This window comes from Siphateles boraxobius, unplaced genomic scaffold (genome assembly GCF_051911475.1).
Source record: "Siphateles boraxobius isolate OS27281-9 unplaced genomic scaffold, OSU_SipBor_1 19, whole genome shotgun sequence".
Lineage (NCBI taxonomy): Eukaryota > Metazoa > Chordata > Actinopteri > Cypriniformes > Leuciscidae > Siphateles > Siphateles boraxobius.
The window spans coordinates 24,445,169-24,472,230 of NW_027508799.1; the positions used below are offsets into that span (position 1 = coordinate 24,445,169).

General features: G+C 38.4%; 1 protein-coding gene across 1 annotated transcript in view; it reads left to right on the forward strand.

Annotated features, from left to right (window-relative positions):
* The window catches only part of plxna4 (plexin A4), a 216,356-nt gene that overhangs the window by 19,156 nt on the left and 170,138 nt on the right, over positions 1 to 27,062 (forward strand). Inside the window, exon 3 of the mRNA XM_077234456.1 lies at positions 12,080 to 12,262. Coding sequence (XP_077090571.1) covers positions 12,080 to 12,262 — 183 coding nt within the window. The remainder of the gene's footprint in view (positions 1 to 12,079; positions 12,263 to 27,062) is intronic.

Here is a 27,062-nt window from a genome sequence, read left to right on the forward strand (position 1 = left end):
GACAGTGGCTATAGTAACACTCTATGACTCATAATGGTTGATGTGAAAACTATGAAATTCAGGACTAGTCATCAAATTGTATACAAATGGAAAGTTTAGAAACAAGACCATTCAAGTTTATACCAGAGCTAATTTTGGTCAGATAGAGGTGCATTTTCTCTTGATTTCTCTTAATTCTCAGAGCAGTGACAACATAATTGCTACCATTTTGGTTACCAACTTACGGCCAGTTCCAGAATTTTTTTTTTTTTTTTTTTGACCCAGTAGTTTTCCCCTTGATTCCATAAAATAAGGTTAAATTCTTAAAACGTCTTCTTTAGGCTAGGATGCTCGGTGTGGATTCTGTTTTTCTAGACCTTTTGATAAAAGGCAACCAAGCTGTATAAATGTGAAACTTCCATACTCAAAGACTCAAACTATTATAATAACACTGAATTGATTTCCAGCCAGGGAATAAATTAATTATTACCACACATATAACGCTCAGCATCAGACCCCATGAATTCTTGCTCCTTTCAGAAACCTCAGTGCCAATGCTACATCAATAGAATGAGCTGTTCAGGCATTTACAGGAAAGGTTCCATGTTAAAAGCATGCAATTCTTTTGAAGAACCTTGGAGTAGAATGTAAATACCATATGAAGACCATTGTATAATCATATAGATGATATTACCATCACTGTTCCATGGTACTGCCACTGTACCTTTTTTAAGATGGTGAATGAGGTAACATGAGGGTTTCTGCATGAAGGGTGTGATTTTTGGCAAGTTTTTCTTGGAGAGGATATTTGTGTGGACTGATGTGGAAGTGAAACTGACACACAGACACTCACACACTTACAGGCACTCGCACACAAGAATAAATGTGAAGCAGACTGTGAGAGAGTGCTTTCGTGATAAGTGTATGGCTAGAGATGGAGGAAGAGAGAGAGTTATGTTGAGGAATGGTGCCATTTCTGCGTGCTCTGCAGTATGGCCACTGCAGCATAAATTAAAGAGAGAGCGTCACAGTGAGGAGAGAGAGATGGATTGCCTGTGTCTCCTCCTTTGGTAACTATGGCTACTGGCTCCTCATTTTAAAGCCAGACAATTGTTTGATTGGTGAAGAGAAAAAGACAAGTGAGCTCAAACACATTATATCTGAGACTAATAAATGCTCTGTTACCGTTTAAATTATCTTCTGAGCTGTTAGTTCTCACAAACAAATATAAACACAGAAAAATACAAACCCATGCATGCATAGGCTTATAAAAGACAACATGAAATTAACATTTACCCTATTTACTTTAATAAAATAAAATGCTCCTGGTCTTATTCACTGCGTTATTCACAGCATTTTATTCTGAAGAACAAAGTATTTCATCTCTATATATAAAAAAAAACTGATACAAGCCAATATTGTACGTGTAACTATGCATGCTCCTTTTCAAATTTTTTCAATTTATCTTTAAAAAAACTAGTCCACCACCACCCTTTTTGGGAATGTGATTCCCAAATACATTTGTGGATTAGGTTGGATTAGATACGCAAAAAGGTTAGTTTTTATTTTGAGTGTTTTTAATTTATTTATTTGGACAAAACTGTATATACTATTAATATTGACTGTTTAAAACTATGTTAAGTGGTATGGCTGAATACTGATATTTTTTATTGTAATATTTATATAAAAAATATATAAATTTATATTATTTATAGTATATGCTTAATATCATGACTCCACCTAATCAGTTGTCATATATGCAGTTGTAAAGCTATGGGTGGGGGGGAAATCTTAACTAATCTTAATCATAACAGAATACAAACTTTAAATGGTACAGTTTCATTCTAATTGATAAAATCAAGCATCATCCTATACATTTGCTTTCCACTAAATATTCTTTTTCATCTGGAAATATAGGGTACATTATGGAAGTTTAATGCATTTTGAATGCTGTTACATGTTGTCTGTCACAGTGAGCAGACTACATTAGGTATAAAGCGGATTCCAAACACCCACAGGCAGAAGGAACATGAGCATGATTGCGCTGACTCACCTATGAATAAAAGCACACGCTCATAGATGGATACATTCAGACACTCGTGTGTTTCAGTATAGCACTTACAAACACACTTATTCGAAAGCATCCCAGGACAAAAAAGAATGACATGTCTTTCAGGCAGTTCTGTGACTGAACTTAAACGCTCTTGGGCTGTGGTATTCCTCAATCTGCACTCAATGGGACCACATTGACAAGATAAAAAGTGAGGAATGACAGGAGTGATAAAACGGTGCATGAACCTGATATCGGAGTGGGGAGATGATTTTACAAGAATCGCTGTTGTTAGTCTCAGATGGGTTTGTGTTTTCAATAATGCATGGAAAAACTCAACGCTGCCATGTTAGAATATTGCAACGAGGAATAAGGAAGCAAGAAAGAAATGTAAAAAAACGGTAGCTTTTTGACTCCCTGATATGAAAGTCTAATTAAGTAAGCAGAGAAGCGCAGTGAGATCAAGCAAACCCTTCTTCATGAATGTGAAGATAACATTCTCTCAATATTCAGCCCTCTGCAAACATTACATCAACATGACATGATAGTAATGCAGGTTCGTTGAAGATATGAAAGTGATGTATATCTTAATATCCTCTCTGTGCCCTCTGCAAACGATAAGGATATTATGCTGTGAAAAATCATAGCATAATGTAAGCCTGGCTCATACGAGATATATCTCTAGTTCTGTCCAAAAATCAGGTACTAGCAGTTATCATCATGCATACTGTGCAGGCAGATGACATGGATGAATAGCTTTTTTATTATTTTAGATGCATATCAAAAATAATATAGAAAAATATATGAACTATGATCGAATCGGTCTGAGACCTTACAATGAGAATATTTGGCCATAAACTTTTTTACAGCTTTAGTAATTTTTCTTTTATCATTTAAAAAAAGTCAAAATAATAGATGGAAGTCTTTGACACAATGCATATCATTATTTTTCAAGGGTCTTGCATCATGTGCCACATTTTAAGATAGCGTGTCAAGTTCAACTTAGTAAGTTCAGCCACGCTTCCTGAGACACCTGCTTTCTGTTGCACTGCATCTGTCTGTTTTATACACAAGGATTCGACTTGTGTGAACTTTTTCTGGCATTTCTCTTTTTTTTTATTTACAGTGATGTTAATGCCACATTACCAAACGTTTTACTGTAGAAATAACTAACTATAGTTAGCATGGTAAATTTGGTATGTGCATGTGTCAAGTGAAAGCAGAAATTTATTTGGAGAGGCAGCAGCAGAATTCTGCACTTTGCTGTCTCTTTCAAGCTCTATGTTGCTCTTTTTTCCCCGATGGTGTGTGTTTTTCCCCAATTAATGAACGGATGAGCAGACCTACTGCTCATTAGGGCAGTCAGGCTGAATGAAGGGGCACTGTTAAGGTCAAACATGAGATACACACACACACACACACACAAAAGAAAGGGTGTGCATTTCACTATGTGAGACACAATAACCATCTTCATCAGTTCATTAAACCAGACATAGACTAAATTTTTCTAGATGGCGGTAATGAAGTCATCTTTCACACACGTACACATAGCCGTGGCATGTCACACACAATGGTCATGCTGTCACCCTCATTAAGAAGAGATTGAGTCTCTTTGAAATATGCACCACTGTATATGTGACATGAACTCGTAATTATATTGCATGCCCAGATGCAATGGTGTCCTCTTTCTATTTTTTTGTACTTTTGTTAATTGTCATTTATTTATTTATAACATGTTTGTATTCATTTATTTATTTATGTATGTTTGTTTGTAATTTTATGAATCATTCCATCTTTTTTGTAGTGTCTTTTTATTAGTGTGTGCGTGCATGCGTCAAAGAAACTATAATTTGCCATATACAGGTTCATGAGATTCGAAGTCAAACCCATGTTCTCTTAATCCCAAGTCCAGGGTTCGATAAGTCATGCTCACAGCTTTACTCCCACAGGGTTACAACTGGCAGCTGTGTGCTGCTATTTAAAGATCAGACACATCGAAGGGGAATCCAGAGGCAGAGATCTGAAGCTCGCTCAAGACTACTGTAGCTCTGGTTGTGCCAAACACCTCTCAGACTTCCCAAGTGCCTTTGGGCCCAGACAGATGAGTGTTCAAACCTGAACAACAAAAGGCATTCTGATGTTTGTTTATTATTTTTTATTATTTTTTATTAAAGTGTATGGGATTGATATGTGATTGACTGGAACTTCATTTCCTGCCATGCTTTTTGTGAAAGCAAAAACAAGTTAACAATATTGTTCCATTTTTGCAAGTCCAAATATTTCAACATTTATTTACAAGGAAAATGTGGTATGTTAGCTTTTCAATGTCATTATGTCTTGTCCCATTTTGCATCAGGTGTGTCGCGTACATTCCTGTTAATACTGATATTTCTTGCCAATAACAAATCATTGTAAGGGAGACAATGATTATATAAAGCGCTTGTGATGATGCAAATGTGCATTGAAGTATCACATAATGAATGTATAAGTGTGTAAGTTGTGGTGTCTATAGATCATTCTGTGTTGACATCTGACCTATACAAAAAAAATCTGCAAATGCCCCATGTTCCCTATGTCAGCAGAAATAAATGGTTTGGAAATGAGTCTGGCACAGTAAATTCACCCCTCTCGTCTCCTGGAGTGATGTATTCAAGCAAACAAGGGTGCATCACCCGCTAATAGGGTATTTTTTCATTAATTTATGCGTTTTTCTCAACCTCTGCTCCGTTATAGAGACATTGCGGTCAGAGAGATAAGAACATTTTAAATTAAGATTGGTCTCATTAATATTCATAATCATCTCAATTATAAGTCATTAAAATCACGCTATAGGCTGTTCCCTTACAGCTGTCAGTCTCTCTGCATGCTCATTACATATTATTGCCAAATAATTAGCGGCTTTCACTTTCCTAGACAGACCAGTTTTTTTAATACTATCGAAGTGGCTGTCAGTTCTCGTTAGTTTCCATCTGTTAGTCATACTTATTTTTTCCCCCCATTAAAGGTGCATTTAGTAATTACTGTTTTGCATTGATGTAGCAGTCATTTTGGAATTCTACTGATATGCAGCATTACGCAAAAGCAAACATTCACAAATAATAATGCTATTGTTAAAATATGCTATTCACAGGCGGTTCATTTATTTTTTTTAATGACCGAAATGATAAAGGCTTTTAGTAAGCCACTGATGTGACAGGTCTTGATGCAATGTTGTAAATTACTTTAGAGATTTTGTTCATAAATATTGTGGGTGCGGTCACATTTATTATTGCTCGGCAATATTTTGTGGGGGCCAAAGGGCAAAACATTATGATTTTCCCATGCAGAATTTGCATAGGAAATTCACCACATTAACCGACAGAATGCTGCTTTATTTGAAAGTGACTTCTGTGTGAGTGAGTGGTGCTTCATGCATCACTACACTATTGTCATTGGACATTTTTTGCCAGCAAAATTTCGACAGTGTGACCATGCCTTATTTTTCATATATAAAACGTTTTAAATAAACGTAAAATTAATGAGTGCACCTCTAAATTGGACAACATACTGGTTTATCACTATGAAATATGTAGCCCTCCTGCAATATCTTGATTTTTCATTAACATTGCTCCAGTTTCTCACCAAGTTTCTCTTTGTTAAAGCTTTCTGGGAGAACCACTTTATGGGATGGTGTGACATGGTTTTAATCAGTCGCGTGCACTGTGCGCACTGCGTTTCCATTCATTAAAGTCGATCTCCAGGTTTATTGGCCTCAGTAATTACATCTCCCATCGTAACTGCAGCAAAGGTCATAATCCATCATAATATCGTTATCTACTAATCAGCCTAAACTCACTTTACGTGTAGATGTGAAAAGGTTATGTGCTATGACACTTGTTGGATATTTCTTGAGCGGGACAACAATTTCTTAGTCTTACCTCTCCAGCATTGTAAATCTTGGATTGTTCCACCTTCAGCCTAACCAGTCTTAAATGCATGAATTTTTCAAATACACACAACCTCAGAAGAGCACACAAATGCAAACACCAAACTTTGTGTAGTTTCTACACAAATGCTGACATTTCAAATCCCAAGGGTTTTATTGATCCACAAAAGGTGATGCATGCGGCGACATTCGTTTTGATCATTGAGCTGTACTCAGCCAAATCAAACAAATTACTTTTTCTGATTGGTGTCCTGAGCTTTGTTTAAATGGTGCAATAGCAGCAATCTGACAGTTGTCATTTACCTCCAGTAGGTCTAGCAAGTGATTTTTAATTATGTTTAATGAAGTTTGAAGAGGTGTAGTGCAGATGTAAGAAAGCTTTACAACTCACCGGCTTTTTAGATACCATCATGGGGCTGTGAAAATCCTGTCCCGTGGCCGTGTTTAGATTTTGGACTGTACTGTATATCTTTCTGCAAGCGTAGTGCCATAAGATTGGAATTGGGGTTTGAATTATATCAGTAACACACGTTTTGTTATCTTTTGACAATTTCTTTGAAATTCTTCGGTTCAGTTGGAAGTGGTGATATTGCCCAGAAAAGGCCAATGTTGGATCAAATAATACTGGTAAAGTACTTTCAAATGGAGGTCTTTGCTGTGGAAGCTGAAGCTTGCAGAATCTCTTTCTTACTGAAGGGGTTCACAGTCATTAAGTCATTAAATGTCATTACGTGCAGACAGTTGTGCGATATTCATCACTCACATCTTTTCATTCTCCCTTAGCGGAGTTCTTTGGTAAAGTCAGCTCTAGGTAGAGGTCACAGTAGGATGGAAACTGAGATGATGAGGCCTTTAATCCAAAAGAGCATGGTGGGAGACAAGAGATGAAAGGGGTACAGAAGGATGGAGAGTAGGAATGGGTGATGATTGGTTAGCTAGGCATTTAGCAACGATTGGTGATTAGTATTATTTTTTGGTTCTGATATTAATCTTTTTTTAATTATTTTTAGATTGACTGATTTTGATATTTCATATTTTTAAGTGGTGGTGCTTTACAATTCTCAACTTAAAATTAATCCGTTTTGGCTTCTGCGTCATGTCTTTTTAATAAGGATTTTTAAAATAACATTATAATTTACAGTATAAAAATGTATATTATGTATATTACATGTTAACTGTGTTTTAAATAATTAGTGTTTTTAAAGACTGAGTGAGTGTTATATTGCGGCAAAGGTAATCTAAATATAAATGTAGGACAAACGAGCATGTGGAAATTAATTATCCGATATCTAATGATAAATAAAAAAATAAAAAAATCTATTATATCCGCCACTATCCGGATGGGGCAATATATCATGCCTCCCTACTTGTCAAGTTAAAAATAATCCAAATTTTTCAAATGCTTCTCGAGGCCTCTGCACCTTCCGTTTGTGCATAATCTAGCTGTTTTTGAGCACAGTTTGTTTTAAATCATGTTTGGTCAAGTGAACCTGAAATCAGTCTAATTATACAGGGTTTGCTTAAAACCGATTAGTCGACTTGTTGTTCAGTTTGCAGATATGCAATTTTGTTAATCTCTAATAGAATGCCATTATGCTGTCCTCCAGAAAGGTTATTTTCTGTGGAGAGCTGGTGTGATTGTCTATCAGTTGTTCAAACCTGATAGACACTATTAAGGCCGACCGAGTGGAGAATCCACCCAATCAAATGCATAACGGACACGAAAAAACAACCTCTTAAATGCTGCAGAATTGTGAGAACACAAGGATTGCCGTGCTCAGAGCTGATTGAGTGTTGATATAATTTCATCGAACATGGAGCTGAGATTTGTGAGAAATAATGTCTTTGTTGCTAACAACAATCCCTGCATGAGATATTACTTGAGCATGAAAAGGAAAGCCTCTGAAAGGGTAATTATATGACTGTGCAGAATTAGCTCTTGAAGAGCCGATTCATCATCTGAATGATGTAAACTCGCAGCAATGATCAGGGTTTATTTGCATAAACTCTGCATTTTGATCAAACTGTGATCTATTAATAGCACAATAAAATGTTTTGCGGCCTCTCAGCTAACAGTGAGGAATACAAAAGGTGTTTTTGAACTAAAAAGTGTGTAGTTCATGCTCTAGACCTGCATTCAGGGTTCCTTTTACTTCTTGTGCCAGATGCTCTTCAAGGTTGGTCCCTTATGTGCTCCAATTGGACAAAAAGACCTAGAAAAAAGCTTCTGAAAAAAAGCTTGGATTTCACTACTTGTGTTTCTATCCTGGGACACAGAGACGCCGGCACAAGGAAAGAGTGCTGCCTTTGTGTTGCTGGACGTAGCCAGGCAGCGAGTGGTCCGAATGACCTGATTCTGCTTCCCTGTCTCTGGAACCAGTTCAAATGAAAAACGGCGCCTGCGCCGATCCAGAAGCTTTTAGTTGCGCTCGTCAAACCATTCCCTCCTCCTATCTTTCTCTTCCCCCAACCACCACCTCCTTTACACCTTCAGACACGCAGCGTGAAATTGCCAATAATGCGGCAGCTTGTTCGAGCGCTCTGCACCGAGAGCGAGCGAGGCAGTCGTAGATGGAAGGGAAGCATTAAAGTCAGAGAAACGGAGAAGTAGAAAAGGTTGATGGTCGGCAGGGAGGGCGCCCCCTCTCGCACATGGGGTGTCGAAAGATTTTATTTGCGTCGGGATGGGGAGAGAGAAAATGTCATGTTTATGTGGCTAGGTAATGAAAACATGTCTGCTTCCTGAAAGGTTGACAGACAGGAAGCCTATTTCATTAGATTGCAGCACATAGGGTCTGATTGGCATGTTGTTCCGGTTGCCAGAAATACCGTGGCATATGCCAATGAGAAGACGACGAGACACATGCCCAATCCCCCCTGTCTGTGTCACAGGCATATGCGCCCTGCCACATGAGGCCTGGGCCTTCTGATAAAATAACCGCAATGCCAAAAGGCATTAGTCTGTGTCACAACGATTAATGTCATTGTGTTTATTCTAAGTGCAGTTTTTTCAATCCTAACATCAGAGGTGGCAAGTCTTTGTAGCTGTTGCTATAAGTCTGCTGTGTTGGGGCTTTACACACTTTGACCCGTGTAAGCAGGATCAAAGCCGTGATTGCGGTCGAGTTTCTTTTTTTTTTGTGCGTGTGTAAGCAGGTGCGCACGTAAAAGCAGATTGCTGCTGCCTCAACAACCCATGATGATTCATGGCCCCCGATATGGACAGGAGACATCTGGAGAAAGACTAACACTGCAGAAAACAGATCTTTCATGTAGCTGCGGCTTTCTAACAGGAGCCGTGCGCTAGAAATGAGCACAATTACTCTATAGGCGAGCCGAGCAGCACGCAGACTTTGGCTGACAGCAGAACATTTCTAAAGGTCAGACATCTGCAAAGAGAGAGAGTAAAAAAAACATATACGGCGTTGAACATTTCCCTGTTCTCTTTCTCAACTCCCTTCTTTATTTCTCAATTTATTCTTCATTCCGGCTTCTATTGAGTGAACTGAGAATTGAGTGTGGTGTTCGCTATCGATTCGGCCGATCACTCATAAACCGCCATTTTAGAGAGACAGCCCCTGTCTTCCATTTGCTTAATGAAGGGTCTTATCTCCTGACCGCTGACAAATAGACATTTGCTATATTGCATGTAAAGACCCATCCGGTCACTTGATTGATCGGGTCTCTCTGAGGTTGGTCCGATGACTGCTCTACTACAGATTTGTCCCCTGGCCTGCAATGGATTTTCAAAAATATCATTAGCCGGAGGCCGTTGTTATTAAGATAAACACCGCTTCAAATGTAATTGAAGGGAGTATGTACATTATTTCAGTTCATACAGTCTGTTAGTGATAATGTACATCCAGATGCTTCCTCTCCCGACTTGGGCATCACTCAGGATTGCCCTTCGCCCCACTTTGTCACTTGGGACTGTGCTGTGGGTTGGTGCCTAGGGGCAAAATACAACTCAAGCTGTCTCGTGTTTCATGTTCTGACTGAGAGAATAGGCCATTAAAAACTTAAATATTAATGGTAATAAAGCAGTTTGAGACACCTGTTATGCTGCTTCTCAATGAAGGACAATTATGGGGCATGCTTTTAAAACAAAACTAGTCCTTTTAAAGTGCCTGACATCACGTAGGTCAAAATCTTGTAAGCGTATATATACACACTGGATCTAACGTGAGTTAGTAATATATAATCTTGTAAAAATCTTGTATATATATATATATATATATATATATATATATATATACACACACACATATATACATATATATATATATATATATATATATATATATATATATATATATATATATTTATATATGTGATGCGATCTGGGAAACCCCGTCTGATGTCGCGCTGGTACGTTTTCAGTAAGGTCTAAAAATGGGTTGTATGTCAGTTTTTTTTTGTCAAAATTGGGTTTTCATTAAATTATTAAACTATAACATCTTGTCTATCATTTCTGAATATATCTTGGCAAAATTCACTCTTTTAGTGCAGAAAAATAGTGACTTATAATGGCAAGCTGAAAAGACTGTGTCTTTCTCCTTAAGAAAAAAGAAAGAAAAAAAAGAATAAAAAGAATCGCCCATACTCCTCTTAACACTACAAAGACAGATCACCTATCAAAATAAACCACATAACATCTAGAATAAAGGTATATCAATGCGCATTTCCTGTCAGTCCTGTGTAAACTACAACAGCACGCAAGATTTTCACAAAGTTATTGTGAGATGCGGAGCGGAGCACAAGAAAACAACGGAGTCTGAAGTAGCTGAATGATTCCTAAATCTATGATGATTACTAAAATATGTGATATGAAAAAAAGGCAATAAAAAAAGAACGCCAATTGTCCCGCTAGCAGGACATGACAGTTAATTAAACCTGTTTTTCTCAAAATTCCATTCCTGAAAATAATAGCGATCAGCCGACTTCAGATAACAATAACTTTTGTTACCGACAAACGATGAAAGAAATAAAAATAGATTTCGAAGGGGCTTGAAACCAGCTTTCAAGCTTTGAAACCAGCTTTTCACCATGTGTTGGGTTTTCCCAGATCGTAACACACACACACACACACACACACACACACACACACACACACACACACACACACACACACACACACACACACACACACACACACACACACACACACACACACACACACACACACACACACACACACACACACAACCGACATTTACACTTTATTGCATAAAATATTGTATGAACAAAGTATGAATGCTTTAGCAGAAATGTGTTTTCGATTAAAAATACACATTAGTATTTTTATTAAAAAAAGATTTTAAAAATGATTCTGTTTGAATCAAGATAATATATTTTAAAATCAGTTTAAATTTACATTCAAATTTTAGTCCTGAGCAGGCCAGATCAGAGCCTGAGAAAACACTCATGAATGAATTAAAGAACATGAACATATCATATTTGGCAGCACTTGAGAAGTGTTATGGTTTCATGCCCCCAATGAGTCAAAGCCCTGGGCATCATTAATCATGCTTTCGATTTGTTTGACATTTTATCCTGAGGTCTGTACAGCTGTTTCAATGGATGCCGTTGTTTCCAAAGCCCTCTCAGCAGACTGAAATATGGATGCATTACCAAATTATTATTTCTATATCAGAAGCTGTAAATCACTCTATTCTGGCTGACACTGGCAACTTTCCCAGCCATATGTTACTTGTCACACAAAGTCACACGGCATCACCTGAAACGCCATATTTAAAAGATGTTTTTTAAGATGCTTTTCCACCTGAAATGATAAATGCACATGGTCTAATATCAGATAAACCTCTCAACCCATTTTAGATATGACTGGCTGAGTTGATGCAAAATAGTGACAATGATGAATCTGTAGTGAAGCTGCCTCGCAAATGGTCCAATAAACGTATGTTGTGACACACTAGTCTAAAGAAACAGAAAAGATTTTTCTCCCACCTTGGTAGCATTTTCCACATCCTTGCTAATGATAATGTTGTTGACTAGTTTTAGATTCTTCATCTATTGTTTTTAAATTAATGTAGAGACTGTTAGTGCGTTAGTTTGCACACTACTCTTAATTAGTTGAATTAAACATTCTTTGTTCTCCTTTCTAGCTTCTCACCATCGATGACAACTTCTGTGGTCTGGATATGAACGCCCCACTTGGCGTCTCTGAGATGGTACGCGGAATTCCACTCTTCTCCGAATCCAATGACAAACTGACATCCGTTATCGCCTACGTGTACAAGAACCACTCTTTGGCTTTTGTGGGGACCAAAGGAGGTCGTCTGAAAAAGGTAGGACTTTTGTTTCTTTTGTAAGAGCGTGAGAAACCAAGGAGTTAACTGATCCAAGAATTTTATCATTGTTGTAAGCTTCTAAAAATCATCAGAGATCCAGCTAGTCTTGTGTAGTAATTGCTGACTTTGGGCATTTTATGACACATGAAAAGATCAGTGCGGGGTCAACTACATCCGTTCTGTAAGAACGTTAGATCCAGTGAGTTTTGCAATCATGGTCATGCTTGGCAATCTTCTGCTGTTGTGTATGACGCGTGTAGAGAGAAACAGTTGGTAAGCGGCGCAATGAGAGGCAGGCAGAGAGGGCCATGGGAATCCCTGCACAGGCAGAGGCTGTCGGGGGTAATTGGATGATGCGGTGCAGGGGCTTTCGGCCCGGTACCCTCTTCTCTGACTGTGCCTCAGAGGAGCCCATGTCTGAGACGAATCCAAGGGCCAGCCAGACACTGCACAGAGCAGAAAATAACATTAAAATAGAGAGAGAGCACGACAGCAAGGGAGGGTAAGACAGACCGAGAGGATGAGTGAGAATGATTTGAGTATCATTTTCCTCTTTTTCTCAAGTGCTAAACCTCCAGGGTGTTGACGTTACAGACGGGCAAATCTTTGCCAAAAGGCAGGATTCCAATTTGACGCGTTCTTTTTCTTGTGGTGGTGTGTTTTGTAGTTGGGTCTGGCTGTGGATGAAAATCCATGGCATAACAGACTAGTCCAGCCCACCCCCCAAAAAATAAAAAAAACCTGTTTTGGTGCTGTAAGCAATGTTAGTTGTTCTGGAACTTATGCCAGATTTAAGACTTGTTCACACCAAGCATGACAACTATATTATCTTCCACACCAAGGCACAATGACATTTGCTTTATTATAAGTTATGCTTTCTGCCAAATAAATGCTTGAGCTCTTTACAGTCTGGTGGATTCCGATTGGCTGTCATTTATCAGCTGGAAAAGATCGTTCTGAAAGTGATTCCAATGATATTGTTCCTCTGTGTCATTATCTATTTAGTTTTGGTGTCGACTTCCCTATTATTGAATTAGAACGATTATTAAAACTTAGGCTATACTTATAATTGTTACAGTTTTGTAATTACAACAGATTGTTGTAATTATAGAGATGGAGCACTCATACCACTAACTCTGTAAGATCTTGCAGGTAATAAGGATGTTTTCTGTGTGCCATTCCATTACACAAAAATGGCCGACTTGTTTTGTTAGAGACTATGATTGAAGAAATGACAGACACCGAATTCCAGATACGAACAAGCCAAACAAATCTCCAAGGAACAGACAGACAACACAGTGTCTTTCTCTTTCAGGCAGACGGACACACACACACACACACACACACACACACACACACACACACACACACACACACACACACACACACACACACACACACACACACACACACACACACACACACACACACACACACACACACACACACAGAAACCTTTTAGTTGCCATTTCAGTGATTGCAGATCTCTGCGGGAAAACAGTCGATGATGTCACAGTTGCCTTTTAGACAAAACAAGAAAATAGTCCTCGCTGGCAGTCATTAATCAGTGAAAATGAGTTTATTACTGTCCCTTTTGCATGGTGATTTATAGTCCGCCAGCACACTCAGTAACACACTCAGTAAATTGTTTACTAGCTGAAGACGAGCTCATCACGAAAAGTAAATATTATCTGGAGCAACGTTGATCGTTTATGCGAGAGTCGTACGGAAACCTGGGGGAAAAAGACCCCATGAAATCAAAATAAGAGTTTTGAAATGTCTTGTTTTTCCTTGTGTTGCTGTGAATTTTATTTATTTATTTTTTTCATTCAATGCAGTTTAGAATCTCCACCAGGTATTTATTTTCAATTTGAACAGGACAATCCAAGGCTTACTGCATTCAGCATGACTGCGGTTCTCCGACTGTAGTTAGCGTTGTCTGTATGATTGACTCCGAGAGGAGGTGCAATGGCAGGATGTTCTGTCTCTCACAGTGTTAAAAGTCAGAGCTGTAGCCAAACCCCAGAGAGATGCAGTAAACAACTTCTAAACCCTCCAGAGAATATCACACAGACACATTTTTATAATGCGTGCACACACGGCCATCAGCATAAAAAACACAGAGCTGAAAACACGAAACTGCTGCGTTTGCTGCAGCAGTTGTTCAACACCCCTGGCACTGCGGCAGACCCCCAGACCAGATGTGGTTTTGGGACTTTGGAACCTCTTAGTCCCCTCTTGCTCCCTTGTTCTTCATTAATCCACCCATCTATCCATCCCTCTCTCCCTTTGCCTCCTTTTTCCCCACAAATTTGTATGAAATTTTGTATGCACTTTTTCATGTAGCTATCTAGTATATTTATTTAATGTATTTATTTAATAAAATATTTGATAATATAGAATAATTTTTATTATTATTATTATTACTATTATGTATTATTATTTAAAAAATCAATTATTAAAATAATAATAGTATTTAAAGTGCAACTTTGTTCCTTTACACATACTTCTGACATTGTAACAATACAAAGCGGGTTGAAAATATGCAATGTTTTCTCGTTGTCCGTGTTACATAGGCCGAGAAATTCACATTTATTTGTCAGCAAAAGTCCGCTTGATGTCATAAAAGACCTTTGACAGCTTACGGACAGTTGGATCGACAGGACAGCAGTTGTTATTTTTCAGCTTTCCCCCTCTATTTGGCATAAAATGATCTGTTTGTGGTCATCCAGTTTGAAATGTTGACTATAAGATTTGCAGATTTTCCTTTGTGGCATTCACTCCATATTTGCCACAGCATATTTTACAACGCACTGGATCCTTCGCTGGAAACCAAAAGTTACTCACTCCCACTAAACGTTTACTCTTTTAAATTCTTGCACCAGGGAACAAAACAAGTCAACACCATTTTGACTAAAAGTTTGCTAAGAAGTATTTCCTACTAAAGCAAGGCAACATTTCACTCTGATCAAGCGTATCCATAGTAGACTGGTTTGAGTGGCCTTGGACGTCAACATACCAAGTGCATTATGGGTGCTGAAGTTTTCCTACGTATTTGGCAAAAGAGAAGACAAAAGCCTATTCTATTCTATAAGCAGCAAAGTTTTATTGAAAGCCCATTTTGCCAGCAGTAAAGTACCCCTTTAATTACATTTAAATATAGGCCTAGGCCTAAATTTATGTTATAAGTGTAATTTATGCCCCCACATATGATTTTAGACATTGGCTTAATTCTCTCCAATCTCTTTAGTTCTCTTTAGTAGGCATCTACATTATCCTTTCAAAAACCCATCATGATGCTTTTCAGTGTTTATGTCTAATAAATAGGCCATATGGCCAAGGCCTCAATCATCTGCTTTGGCCAGTAGCTATGTCAAAAAGGGTGAAATTAAACCTATTAATTGCGGTCAGCGAATCTGTCTTGAGCCAAGGGGTAAGTCGACAGTCTTTTAATCCTTTCGCGTGAGGCATTCGTGGCAGCCCGTTTCACTGGCGGGGTACATGCAGGCCAGGAGGGCCGGATAATCCCCCCGCCGAGGTGATAATGCATCCAGTAGTCCTGCTTGCCGCTGAGAGAACCTCAGCCACTCACTCAATACAATGAGCAGCTAACCTTGAAGCAGACCTGGCACAGGAAGTCTGGCTGACAGCGCCCAGTGTGAAGGACAGAGGGGAAAGTGCTTGTGTGTAGATGGGTCGAAGTATATGTGTTATCTGATGAGGTTCTGTGCATTTAGCCATGAGGTGTGCACTGAAGTGAATTCTTCAGCCCATGGAGACGCCACTGAGGAGATGCACAGTTCAAAGGGCACGATTCAGACACTGTAAAATTGTTCAGACCGTGGAGACGGGTTGTTTCAGGATGACGGCTCAGATTGCCGGTTGTCGATTGTGATGGCTGGCGGAAAGGCTTCAATTTGTCTATGAATGGTAGAAGGTGGTGGGGAAAAGGTCACGTTATCCTTTAGATCTGCCTGCCTGTACATCCCTCTCTCACTAATTTTTTACAGTCCTTCTTATTTTACGGATTCGTGAGCATGTACATGGGGCGAATACACTTTGTACTGTATTAGGTATGTGTCAGTCTACTTATACTTGAATGAATAAATGTATGAATAAACTATTAAACAAACAAATACATAACAAATTATTATTATTAGTTCTTTATTGAATATGCATTTATGAATATATAAAATATGAAAATATAAATTGTTATAAATGTATATTGTCTGTTTTTGGATGATTAGTCAACTGGTTTACCACCGTGACCCATCCCTACTTTGTGTGCCCAAACCTGGTGGGTTGGCTCGCCTTTGTTGGATGTGTGTGTGTGTTTGGATGCTCACCACAAATGTAGATTATTGAAATGATGTGAGAGCGCTGGAGCCACTGGAGCAGAGGATTAAGTGTTGAAATTTAATGATGAAATATGCTGCAGGACAGCATGCTTTAGATGCACGGGAAACTGTGTGTGTGTTTCGGAGTGCATATGTGAATATGGGCATGTTGAGTGTGTGTGTCTGTGTCCCGTGTATACAACAGTTTTATCACTCTCTCTGCAGCTGCTTATGCCAAACCCCAGAGGAAAACACAGTGGTTTCGAGTTGGGCTTTTCTGCAGAGAAACAGAGCAGGCCTATAGAGAAACATCCAGTGTGAAAGTACACAACTCATTTGTAAGAGACACTTCAAAATGTTTGTGTCCTGAATACATCTATGACAGCAAAACTTCGGCCTCTTCCCTTTATGAATCCATGGGAGGGTTGCCATGACAGCCAGGCTGCTCTCTCTCTCTTTCTCTCTCTCTCTCTCTCTCTCTCTCTCTCTCTCTCTCTCTCTCTCTCTCTCTCTCTCTCTCTCTCTCTCTCTCTCTCTCTCTCTCTCTCTCTCTCTCTCTCTCTCTCGCCTGTGTTGTGGCATGTTGCAGTAGCTTCACTTATCAGAGAGAAAAGAACCATTTCCTGTCGTGTGACAACAACCCAATCTAGTAATCGAACACAACATACAATTATTAGACTGGCTGAGATTAAACAACATATATTATATGTCAGTCTGCTTTGCCACAATTTATCACATTCACACGATCATAGGAAAATAATATCTCCGTAATTTGGGGGGTTTGGTAAAGCGAGCATTACTGCTATCTTCAGTAAATGTAAAAATATAGTTAAAAAATATAAAAATATAGCACATTTCATAGTTGTCCTGTATTTTCCTAAGGCTTGCGTGGTTTCAGTGTCCACACTATAACGTGTTTATAAACCTCCTGTCTGTCTTGTTGCCTCTCTCTCTCTCTGTGCGTGTGTGTCTCATTCCATTGTAATGACTATTTTGTGCAGTTTTCTAGGCAAGTTTAGCTGCAGTTGGTCTGTTCTGAGGCAGAGCTGTAAACCTTTTGCTGCGGTTGTTTTGTGGGTAAAGCCTGCAAATGAGAATTGCAATAGTGACCTGGGAGCGGTCTGAGATCCACACTGCCGACAACATGCTGGTCTGTTAGTGTATCTGGGGTCAGACATACACGCGCACACACACACACCAGCCTCTTATACTTGGCTTATTATTCAGCCTCAGAAAACAAGGGAGGGCACATGGGGGAATGAAGGTAACTGAGAAAAATAGGAGGATGCAGCCTCACCTTTTCATTCTGTGTAAACACAGTCAGTGACTTCACAGAAAGCCTTTCCAAAGCTTTCATGGCATCATAACATCATTTATGATCTAGAACAAATTCAAGTGATCTTTAGAGGCCTAAGCAAACTAATATATAATAATTCAATGCTTATTTCTCTCTAAAGATTTAATTGAAAAGTGATAACTATATAAATAAATTCACTTTCAATCAGTCTTGTTAATGTCATGTTTCATGAGCTAACTGCTGAAAGGCACAGGATTGTGGGATATTATAAGCTTTCTTGATCTTCTATAATTTTATATCTGAATAACATCTAGTTTCATGTTTAATCGTCCCCCTGAGTGCTGAAAAAAGTATGCATGCTACCACTCAAACGTTTGGGATTTGTAATGTTTTTAAAGTCATTTATCTGATCCAAAATACAGTAAGAACTGTAATATTGTGAAATATTAAAATTTAAAATATCTGTTTTCTATTTTAATATTTCAAAATGTAATTTATTCCTGTGATGGCAAGGCTGCATTTGCAGAATCATTACTCCAGTCTTCAGTGTCACATGATCCTTCAGAAACATTTTGATTTGCTGCTTAAGAAACCTTTCTTATTTTCATCAATGTTTTGTGGCTAATATTTTTGTGGATTCTTTGATTAATAGAGTAAAAAGAACAGCATTTATTTGAAAAAGATTTTTTTGGAACATCATAAAAGTTTACTGTTACTTTTTGATAAATTGCATCATAATGCATCCTTGCTAAATAAAGTATTAATTTCTTTCAAATAAAAATTTGAATTCTAAGAATTCTTTCAGGTCAAATAAAAAATGTACTGACTATAAACTTTTGAACAGTAGTTCATGCCACCTCACACTTGGCATACTTTGGGATTCACATCCATGTTTGTGTTCTTGTGTAGAGTATGTTCCTGACATAAGGATATGTATTAGATCTGTATCAGTAAGAGGAAGGTTTGAGCTACTGCACTGCATGAACACATTGGGTCTAAAAATAGCCATGACATGTCATGCATTTGATATGTGTCTATTTTTAGTTGAGCTTTGTTTGGTCTACCACTCCTCTGTGCCCTCTATAATTGATAAAGCCCGTTTGCAGTTCAGCAGGGTGACTGCACATGGTTTCTTCTGTTACATCACTGATTACACACTGCATAGAGGGAGCAGAGCATCATGGAAATGTTAGTCATTGTGTGATTCATTGTGCTTGTCTCTATTATTAATACTATTAAATTAAATGGTTTTCTGTTCTGTAAGTACAAATAAATCACGCTCAAGGCTTCTCTTGTTCGAAATTTTGGGTGCAACAAAGACAGTTTTTCCTTGACCATTTTAAATTCAGCCACAGTTCCACGTTTGTGAAGTTCTTGGATGTTTTCTGAAAGGAAGTGAGAAATCAAAGCTGACAGAGACACCAAAAAAGCGAGAGAGAGAGAGAGAGAGAGAGAGAGAGAGGGACAGAGAATATTCTTGACTATGCTCATTCATAAGGAGGGTTATTCATCCCGAGGTGAAGCGAATGCCAGAGCTCTGTAATCATACTTCAGTAATGGAGGATACGGGCTCCGCTCTACCATTCAGCACCAGTTGAAGATATGCGGGTCTTAGATTACGTTTTTTTTTATGTCTTTAGATTATGTCTTTTTTAGCTGAGTAGTGTTGCATAGTGTTTGTGGAAAGTTTTTCTTTCTTTTTTTTTTTTTGCATAATGTGTGTGAATAACAGAGGTTGCGTTGAAACTGTAGCTTAAAAACGCTAGTAGCTTGCTTCACCAGGAGTTCTTAACTGGTTTTGTTTCAGGAAAAGGGGGGAGAAATACTAAATAGAAATTAAAAATGTAATTTGTTTACATTTATACTATATTATAAATACATTAATTGTAGCTTCTTAGTTATAGGCTAGTTTATTATAAAAAAAGTAAACTGCAAATTACTGTACATACTAAATCTGAATACAATAAGACTTGAAGAAAATGTGTAGAAAACATTAATTTTTGCGCTTAGCTTAATATTTTGCTCTGAAACAAGCTCAGATGAGTCAGTCATTGTTTTATTTTGACATGTTTGATTATTGCCTTTCCCAACTGACAAAAAATTTCACATATTCGCTTAAATATTTCTTCCAAACACTATGACCGTCTCTCTTTCTGCTCTGTCCTCTCACCATAATTAGCATGTCTGGATCTGCCCTGAAAGCCTCTATTTTATGAGAAGTCTTATTAAAGCATTATGAGCCAGAGCTCTCCTTTTAAACAGCAGTAAACAGACCATTAAGACTGCAGTAAAACTACCTAAACGCCCTGTAGGAGATGCCCACCATCGAATGGCAGCTTTGGCTACTAGAGCCTCTCTGAACTAATGGACATCTGCTAGAACCATCTTTCTCTTCATCAACAACCTCTAAACTCCTACAGAAAATCAAACTGTCATGGACCATCAGAAGCAGTTGTGTAATTAGATTAATGCCTATTAGTGCTAGTTGTACTCGATGTGATTGTAAATCATGATGAATTTTGGAAGGTGAAGAAACATTTTTCCCCCTGCAAAATCTCTAGGAATATTAAGAATTAAATACTGTATGTGAAATAGCATGTTGTTTCCAACCTGTATGACTTACGTTACGGGTTTCAAATGCTGTAACTGCCGTAACAAATGATTTTGGTTGTGATTCGCTACTCTCAACTCTCTTAGATGAAAGCTGCAAAACAGAATCAGTGAGTGAAAGAGCGAACGGCCATCTTCGTTCCCAAATCTCGATCTGTTTATTACAAATTTCTCAACTCATGCAATAAACAAAATAACATTTCCCTGGTGTAAACATGTTTCAGTGTTCATTTGTTAATTTCAATTTAAACAGATTAATAGTTTTCTCTACTTTCCACAAATCAGTGGGCAACATATCTCACATTCACAGACATAATCATGTCTTCACCAAAATAAACATAACTCTTTCTTTAAAGTGAAATAATATCAAAAGTATAAATCATGTTTTAAGCTATATATATTTTTATATATAGGCTATATATATATATATATATATATATATATATATATATATTTATATATATTTGTTTTCTTTTTAACTCCAGAAATACACCATTATACTGATGTAACTAATCTGAATTGTAAACCCTCTTTGGCTGTAGATGAATATTTAAATGGCTTTTAGTGACAAAACATGAATAATTATACACATAGGGATAACTGTTAAACTTACAATACATTTTAAATACAGACCAGACACGTAACTGCTTCTGTATAACTTTAGTAACAACTCCCCTTTATGTTTTAACAAACCTTCCCCTTTTCTCTTAACATTAACCATTATTTATAGCCTGTCAGGACACCTTAATCACTCGAAATACACATTATCAGGAAGTGAGGACATCAGCACACCTATTCATCCATATAGCTACAATACTCATGTACTATTCAGCTGCTCGCGCCATTGTTTACAATACCCGTTTCCCGCGGTTGTAAACGCGGTTCTTTAATTCGGCTACACCATTCAAAAATTCCCTAAACACTCATTCAAGCTTTAATACACCACATACACATCATAAAGAAACTGTTTTAAACATTCTTTCATTAAGTACCAACCAGCAAAACAGAATCAGTGAGTGAAAGAGCGAACCGCCTTCTTCGTTCCCAAATCTCGATCTGAGAGAAGAGGAAGGCGGCCGTCACCGAGATACCGTGATGCAACAATACCCGCACTTTGGTTCCGCTCTGATTTGGTTCCCCCCTACATTTATATTGCATTGCACAATAAAAATTGAAGTCTACTAAACGCTGTGCTGGTTATTATTTACCACATAAAGGTGTATCACACTTACTTTTTGGCTGAACTATCCCTTTAAGTAGTTAAAAATCATGGCTGATTTTACACACAGACAATTCACCGTGTAGGAAATGAAAATCAAGTTTAGTGCATTGCATAAGCAACTGCATAAAACCCATAAATCAACATCAGATGTGTAATTTTCCACAATTCTCCACTATAATCACTCCTCCCGGTCACGTTTACCAGCTGCATAAGGGCTGCATCCTGTCCAAACTGGTTTAGAACCTCAATGTCTCTATTTTGCTTGTATCCAGTAATGTCTTGTAATGTGTATTACTTTATTCAGTGCTGCCGCCTCTGTTAACAGACAGCCTTACCAAGCTTAGGACTCAAGTTCAAGAGATACTTCTGTTCGGTTTAATCAACCAGTTGGATCTGATCCAAGCGCAGGCGATGTCCAATCAACTGTGTGTGCGCATGTGACAGAGTTTGTCAACATGTTCTTAAGCCTGCGGAAGTGCTAAGTGTGTAAGATGGTGAGGGAATGATTAGAATCAGACATGCTGAGGCGCCACTCCTTTCAGCCAGATAGGAACTCCTTGATTCTACATTAATTACTCTGTGTAACAGACTGTGAACATTCTCTTTCAAACGTTTAATTAAAACCAAAGTTGATCTTTAATTAAATAGTGTGGTGAAAGGTTATTCATATTCGTTCGGCAACTCCAAACTTCTATTGTTTTAATTAGTCTTCGAAACGTCTTTGTGTCTGAAGATGACGGCTGAAATTTTTTGGGCTGTAGTTGAAAGCAGAACCGGGTGTAAGAAAGTTTGAGTCGATTAATTTAAACACGTCAACAGTTTCCACTTGTTTTTTATTTTTTTTATTTTTTCTGACACCTGTCTGTTAAACATGCAATAAACCCCCCAATAGGCTGTACAAGGATGAGTTTTTTACACAAGGCCGATCCATTGATTTTTCAGCTGAATTTATGCTACTTTTAAACATTCAACTTTACAGTTAAGCAACTCTGAATACAGTATGCAAGGCCTATTTCGTTCAGCTGATTTGTGTTCCTTGAAACTGTAACACATAAATTATGACCGTCATTGAATGTGTTGTGTTAGCATTGCGACGGAGAAATATCTGCTGTCCTGCTTAACAGCAGAGCCAGCTCTTTATCTTTTTCTTTTGTTCCTTCATTTCTTTTCCCTTCTCTCTCTCTCTCTCTCTCTCTCTCTCTCTCTCTCTCTCTCTCTCTCTCTCTCTCTCTCTCTCTCTCTCTCTCTCTCTCTCTCTCTCTCTCTCTCTCTCTCTCTCTCTCTCTCTTTCCTCTTCCCTCTTCCTCTCGCTTTCTCTGATTTATGAGCCATGGTCTTCACATGTCACTGTAACAGTAGAGGACATATTGCAGGTGAGCTTACATTAGCCAATCACAGCGCTCCCTCCAGTCTCAAGAGGTGACCGGTGAGACTCTCTGCTGTGGATGCAGGAAAATGGGCTTCCTCACAACTGGGTCACTCATTCTGTTCCCTTGACAATACAAGGTAGGAACAACCTAGAAAAGGTGCGCAGCGGGTGTGTGTCTGCTGTTATAGAGCTCCTAACTACCCCCCCCCCCCATTTTGTCGCTGTTTGTAGGATAAATATAATTTGCATATGAAAAAGGTTACACTCAAACCATCACACTCCCTTTACATGCACTATAGCAGAAAGATGTATAAAATGATGCTGAAATTAAGACTCCCAGCCCTCATTTCATTCATTCCCTCCTTTTCTCTCGTCCCTTCGTCTATTGCTGACAGAACCATCACCCAAACCTTAATAAGTGGATTTTTATCTCGGCTACACCGTCTCTCCCAAAGGATTATGGGGCTTTTCACTACGCTCTTGGAATGGTAATTACAGATCTTTGAAAGAAACACTTTCTAGCCTATTCCAGTAGATGGGAGATACATGAGATGGGCTGCTCATTAGAGCCTGTGCCCTGCGTTTTACTTGCACATGCATTCATCATGCCATGTTCTTTTGTGTTTGTTTAAAGGGTATAGAAGTGTGTGTTGTTTGTAACCTTCCATAGGGGATACATAAATAGGCAATCATGAAGATCTCACAATACATTGTATGTGCATTATGGGAATTTCCATTATTGTAGACCAACCTGGGAGAGTTATATGTCTGTCCAGAGATGTTAATAAGTCAGAAGAGTGGATTTAGTAGCACAACAGAGCCCAGAACAGTCAATCAGACAGAAGTGCTGGGAAGAAGTTTTCGTGTTCTTTGAATTGACTGTGTAATGTCGTGGAAATATTGGCTAGCTAACTAGTTGACTACTTCTCTGAATGACTAGAAAAAATTAATAGTTATGCAAGTCCTCTTGTGCATTTCTAGTAAAATAAATGTTATTGTCAAACAAGACACATTCTGCACTTTCATTTTTATTTCACCTGAAAAAAATACAAGGCATCATGGGACATGAAGTTTCAAGGGCATTAAGATGAGATTCAATATTTGAATTCTTTAACCTTTTTAATGCTGCTAACAAAAGAAACTGCTGACTGCGATTATGTTCTTCTGAGTTTGTGTCCTAGTTTAGACACTGTGTGTAATCAAGCAAACCTTTTTACTGAAAATGACATTATGAAAAATCGAGGCTTAGTCATAAATGTATTCTCTTTCTCTCCTTAAAGAGATTTTCTGCGTTAGCTTAGGTAAAGTACCAAAGAAAGACCAGGGCAATTTTATTGGATTTGTCTCTAATTGGTTTCTGTTATTTCATTATAGCTGTTTAGTCTCAGCTGTTGGCCTGGCAAACCAACCATTCGTTCACTGTAAACTCGTTCCTCAGTGGGCTATACCCCATGCTGACTCGTTGCAAGGCCTCATCTGTTTTCATACGGTAGGCTTTTAACACAAACACACGTTTCACTCTGTCACCGAGACCTTCTGTTTACACCATTAAGGGAGCTGAGAATTGATGTAATCTGCTGCAGAAGGTCTAATGGACATATATGGCCTTCAGGCGTTCCCTTGAAGAGTCTTGCTGGTTCTTGTAGCATGGCATAACTCTAGCAACACCCGTTGTACTTCTACACTCTTAAATCTTTTTAATTCTTTCAGCCTTTCATTATTACCTCAATTTCTAAAGCACATAAACATCATTGCTGTTCATGGTTACTACAGTCCTATTCTTGGTTATCATATGGAACTCAGCCAGATCTTTTGGGGTGATTAGGCAATAATCAAGATAAGGAGAGCGTTTTGGGGTGGTGGAGGAGGGGGATTGGCATTAAGCCAAAAGGTTTGAGGACAGAGGCAAGCGAAGCGAAAGAGGGGCTCTCTTAAGAGAATAATAAATATGCATATTTTCTCTGTATATCATTTAAAAGAGGAAAAAGCCTCACAGCATGACACGGCAAAAAATTCTGAGTTTTGACTGTTCACTCAAACTGACCTCACACCCAAACACTAACCTTGACCTGTTTCTTCATTGCACTTCAAAGCTTATATCGGGTTTAAATAACCGTCTACTCCATTGGCATCTACTGAAATGTAGCTGAAGTGCTCCACTCACTTAGCACTTATCAGCATTTAGCATTGCTTTATTGGCTCTGGGCTGCGCTGCACACTTGCTCCTGTTGTGTCATTAATTAATCTTAGCCTCTGTTCTGCGTGGCCCAGAGCAGAAGACTCATGCCCGTTCTTTTTATTGTTTTAGCAAAGTGCTCTTCACGGCAGCCCCTACTCCTCGACCCCCAATTTCCCCTCGCCGCTCGGATTGGCACTGGCGCTCTTCTTATTAGTGGTGGACATGCATAATTGATTCAGGAATGAGGAGTGAAATTACGATGATCCACGGAAAACGCCGACTCAGACCGGCGTGACTATTTTGGGTTTGCCAGGCCGGAAACTGTCTCTCTATGGGTGTCTAACAGCTCACTTAACCTCAGGATGGTTTTCATGAACACTGGCTACTTGCTGTCTGGGCTTTTTACAGATATAAAAAAGTAAAAACTAAATTACCCCTATGAGCTTCAAGTTTGTTCAACAACTGCTAATTTGCTCTTTATCTTCTCAATGGAACCATCTGTTTGAAAGAAAAAAGGTCCTGTTACAGTCAGTGGTTTGATTCAGACACACGGTTTTGTAAAAAAAAATCTGCCTGTGTATGGATATAACAGCATTAAGCTTGTATTGCGTGTGGCAGAAACCCAATACGGGCTGGAAAGCGGTGAAGAGCTGGTGTTTTTATGAAACGCTATCCACTGTTTCGGCAGCTGAAGTATCTGTTTCCACACCTTCTGCGGGCCACAATCGATGATTTCTGTGGAGTTTGGTGTGCAGTGTTTTCCCCTGGCCGTGGGTTAATGAATGGCCATTTTGCAGAGAGAGGGACTTTCTCTTGTCTCTCATCTCTGATCTCGGAGTGCTGGTAATCTCTCTCTTTCAAAGCCACTCTGTCGGAGCTTTCTGTTGCACAGTGAATGTTCCGAGCAGAACACAAAGTTATTATAGTTTATTTTTATTAATTATTATATTATATAGTTTTTTTTATGTGTATTTTATTATTTTTGAATGGACACCCTGGAATTTCTCCAACATAACATGGAATGAGAAGTCATTCGTTTTGTTGTATACTTTTATTTGATTATTTGTAAGGTTAGTGTTATTGTTGTTTATTTTAATTGTATATATTTATATACATGTACATCTTTTTTGTATTTAAAAAATTTTTTTTTTTATATATGCCAGTGAGAAATCCCCAACAGAATACAAAATGCAAGGTTATTAGTTTATTATTAATTTTAGATTATATGTTTTTTTTTTTATTGTATTGTTTTTATGGCTTAATTTTTAATTTATGGGCTTTTTTTTTTACTTCAACATGTCCAGATCTAAAATTAGACTTAGTTTAACCCTGAGATACTGCATCGGAGTCTATAGTGTCAGCACTGTCTAAAATTACAGTACATTGTGAACAGGCATACTATTTAGCAAGGGCAAGTTATTTTACGTGGATTGGTGCCAGAAAATGTGCATTAAAAAGCTCAGATCTGTACTCCGACTTTACCGCCATTAGTCTGTATACTGCATGCGAGCTTGGCTTTTAGCTATATTAGAAACAAGCGTTTGTTTAGCCCAGGGGAGACCAGAGTTACAGTCTCCTGTCTGCGCGCTGTCATAACACTTGAGCTGTTCTCACCTCATTTCTGAACGAGCTGCTGATTTATAGGTTTAGAGGTGAACTATGCAGCACATCATATTGTTAGAGAGAGGCCATTTATACATCGCTCGCTCTCGCTCTCTCACCTGTCCAACAGTATTGATTATGCTCTCCTTTTGAGCTCCCGTAGAGGTGATAGTGTGACCTT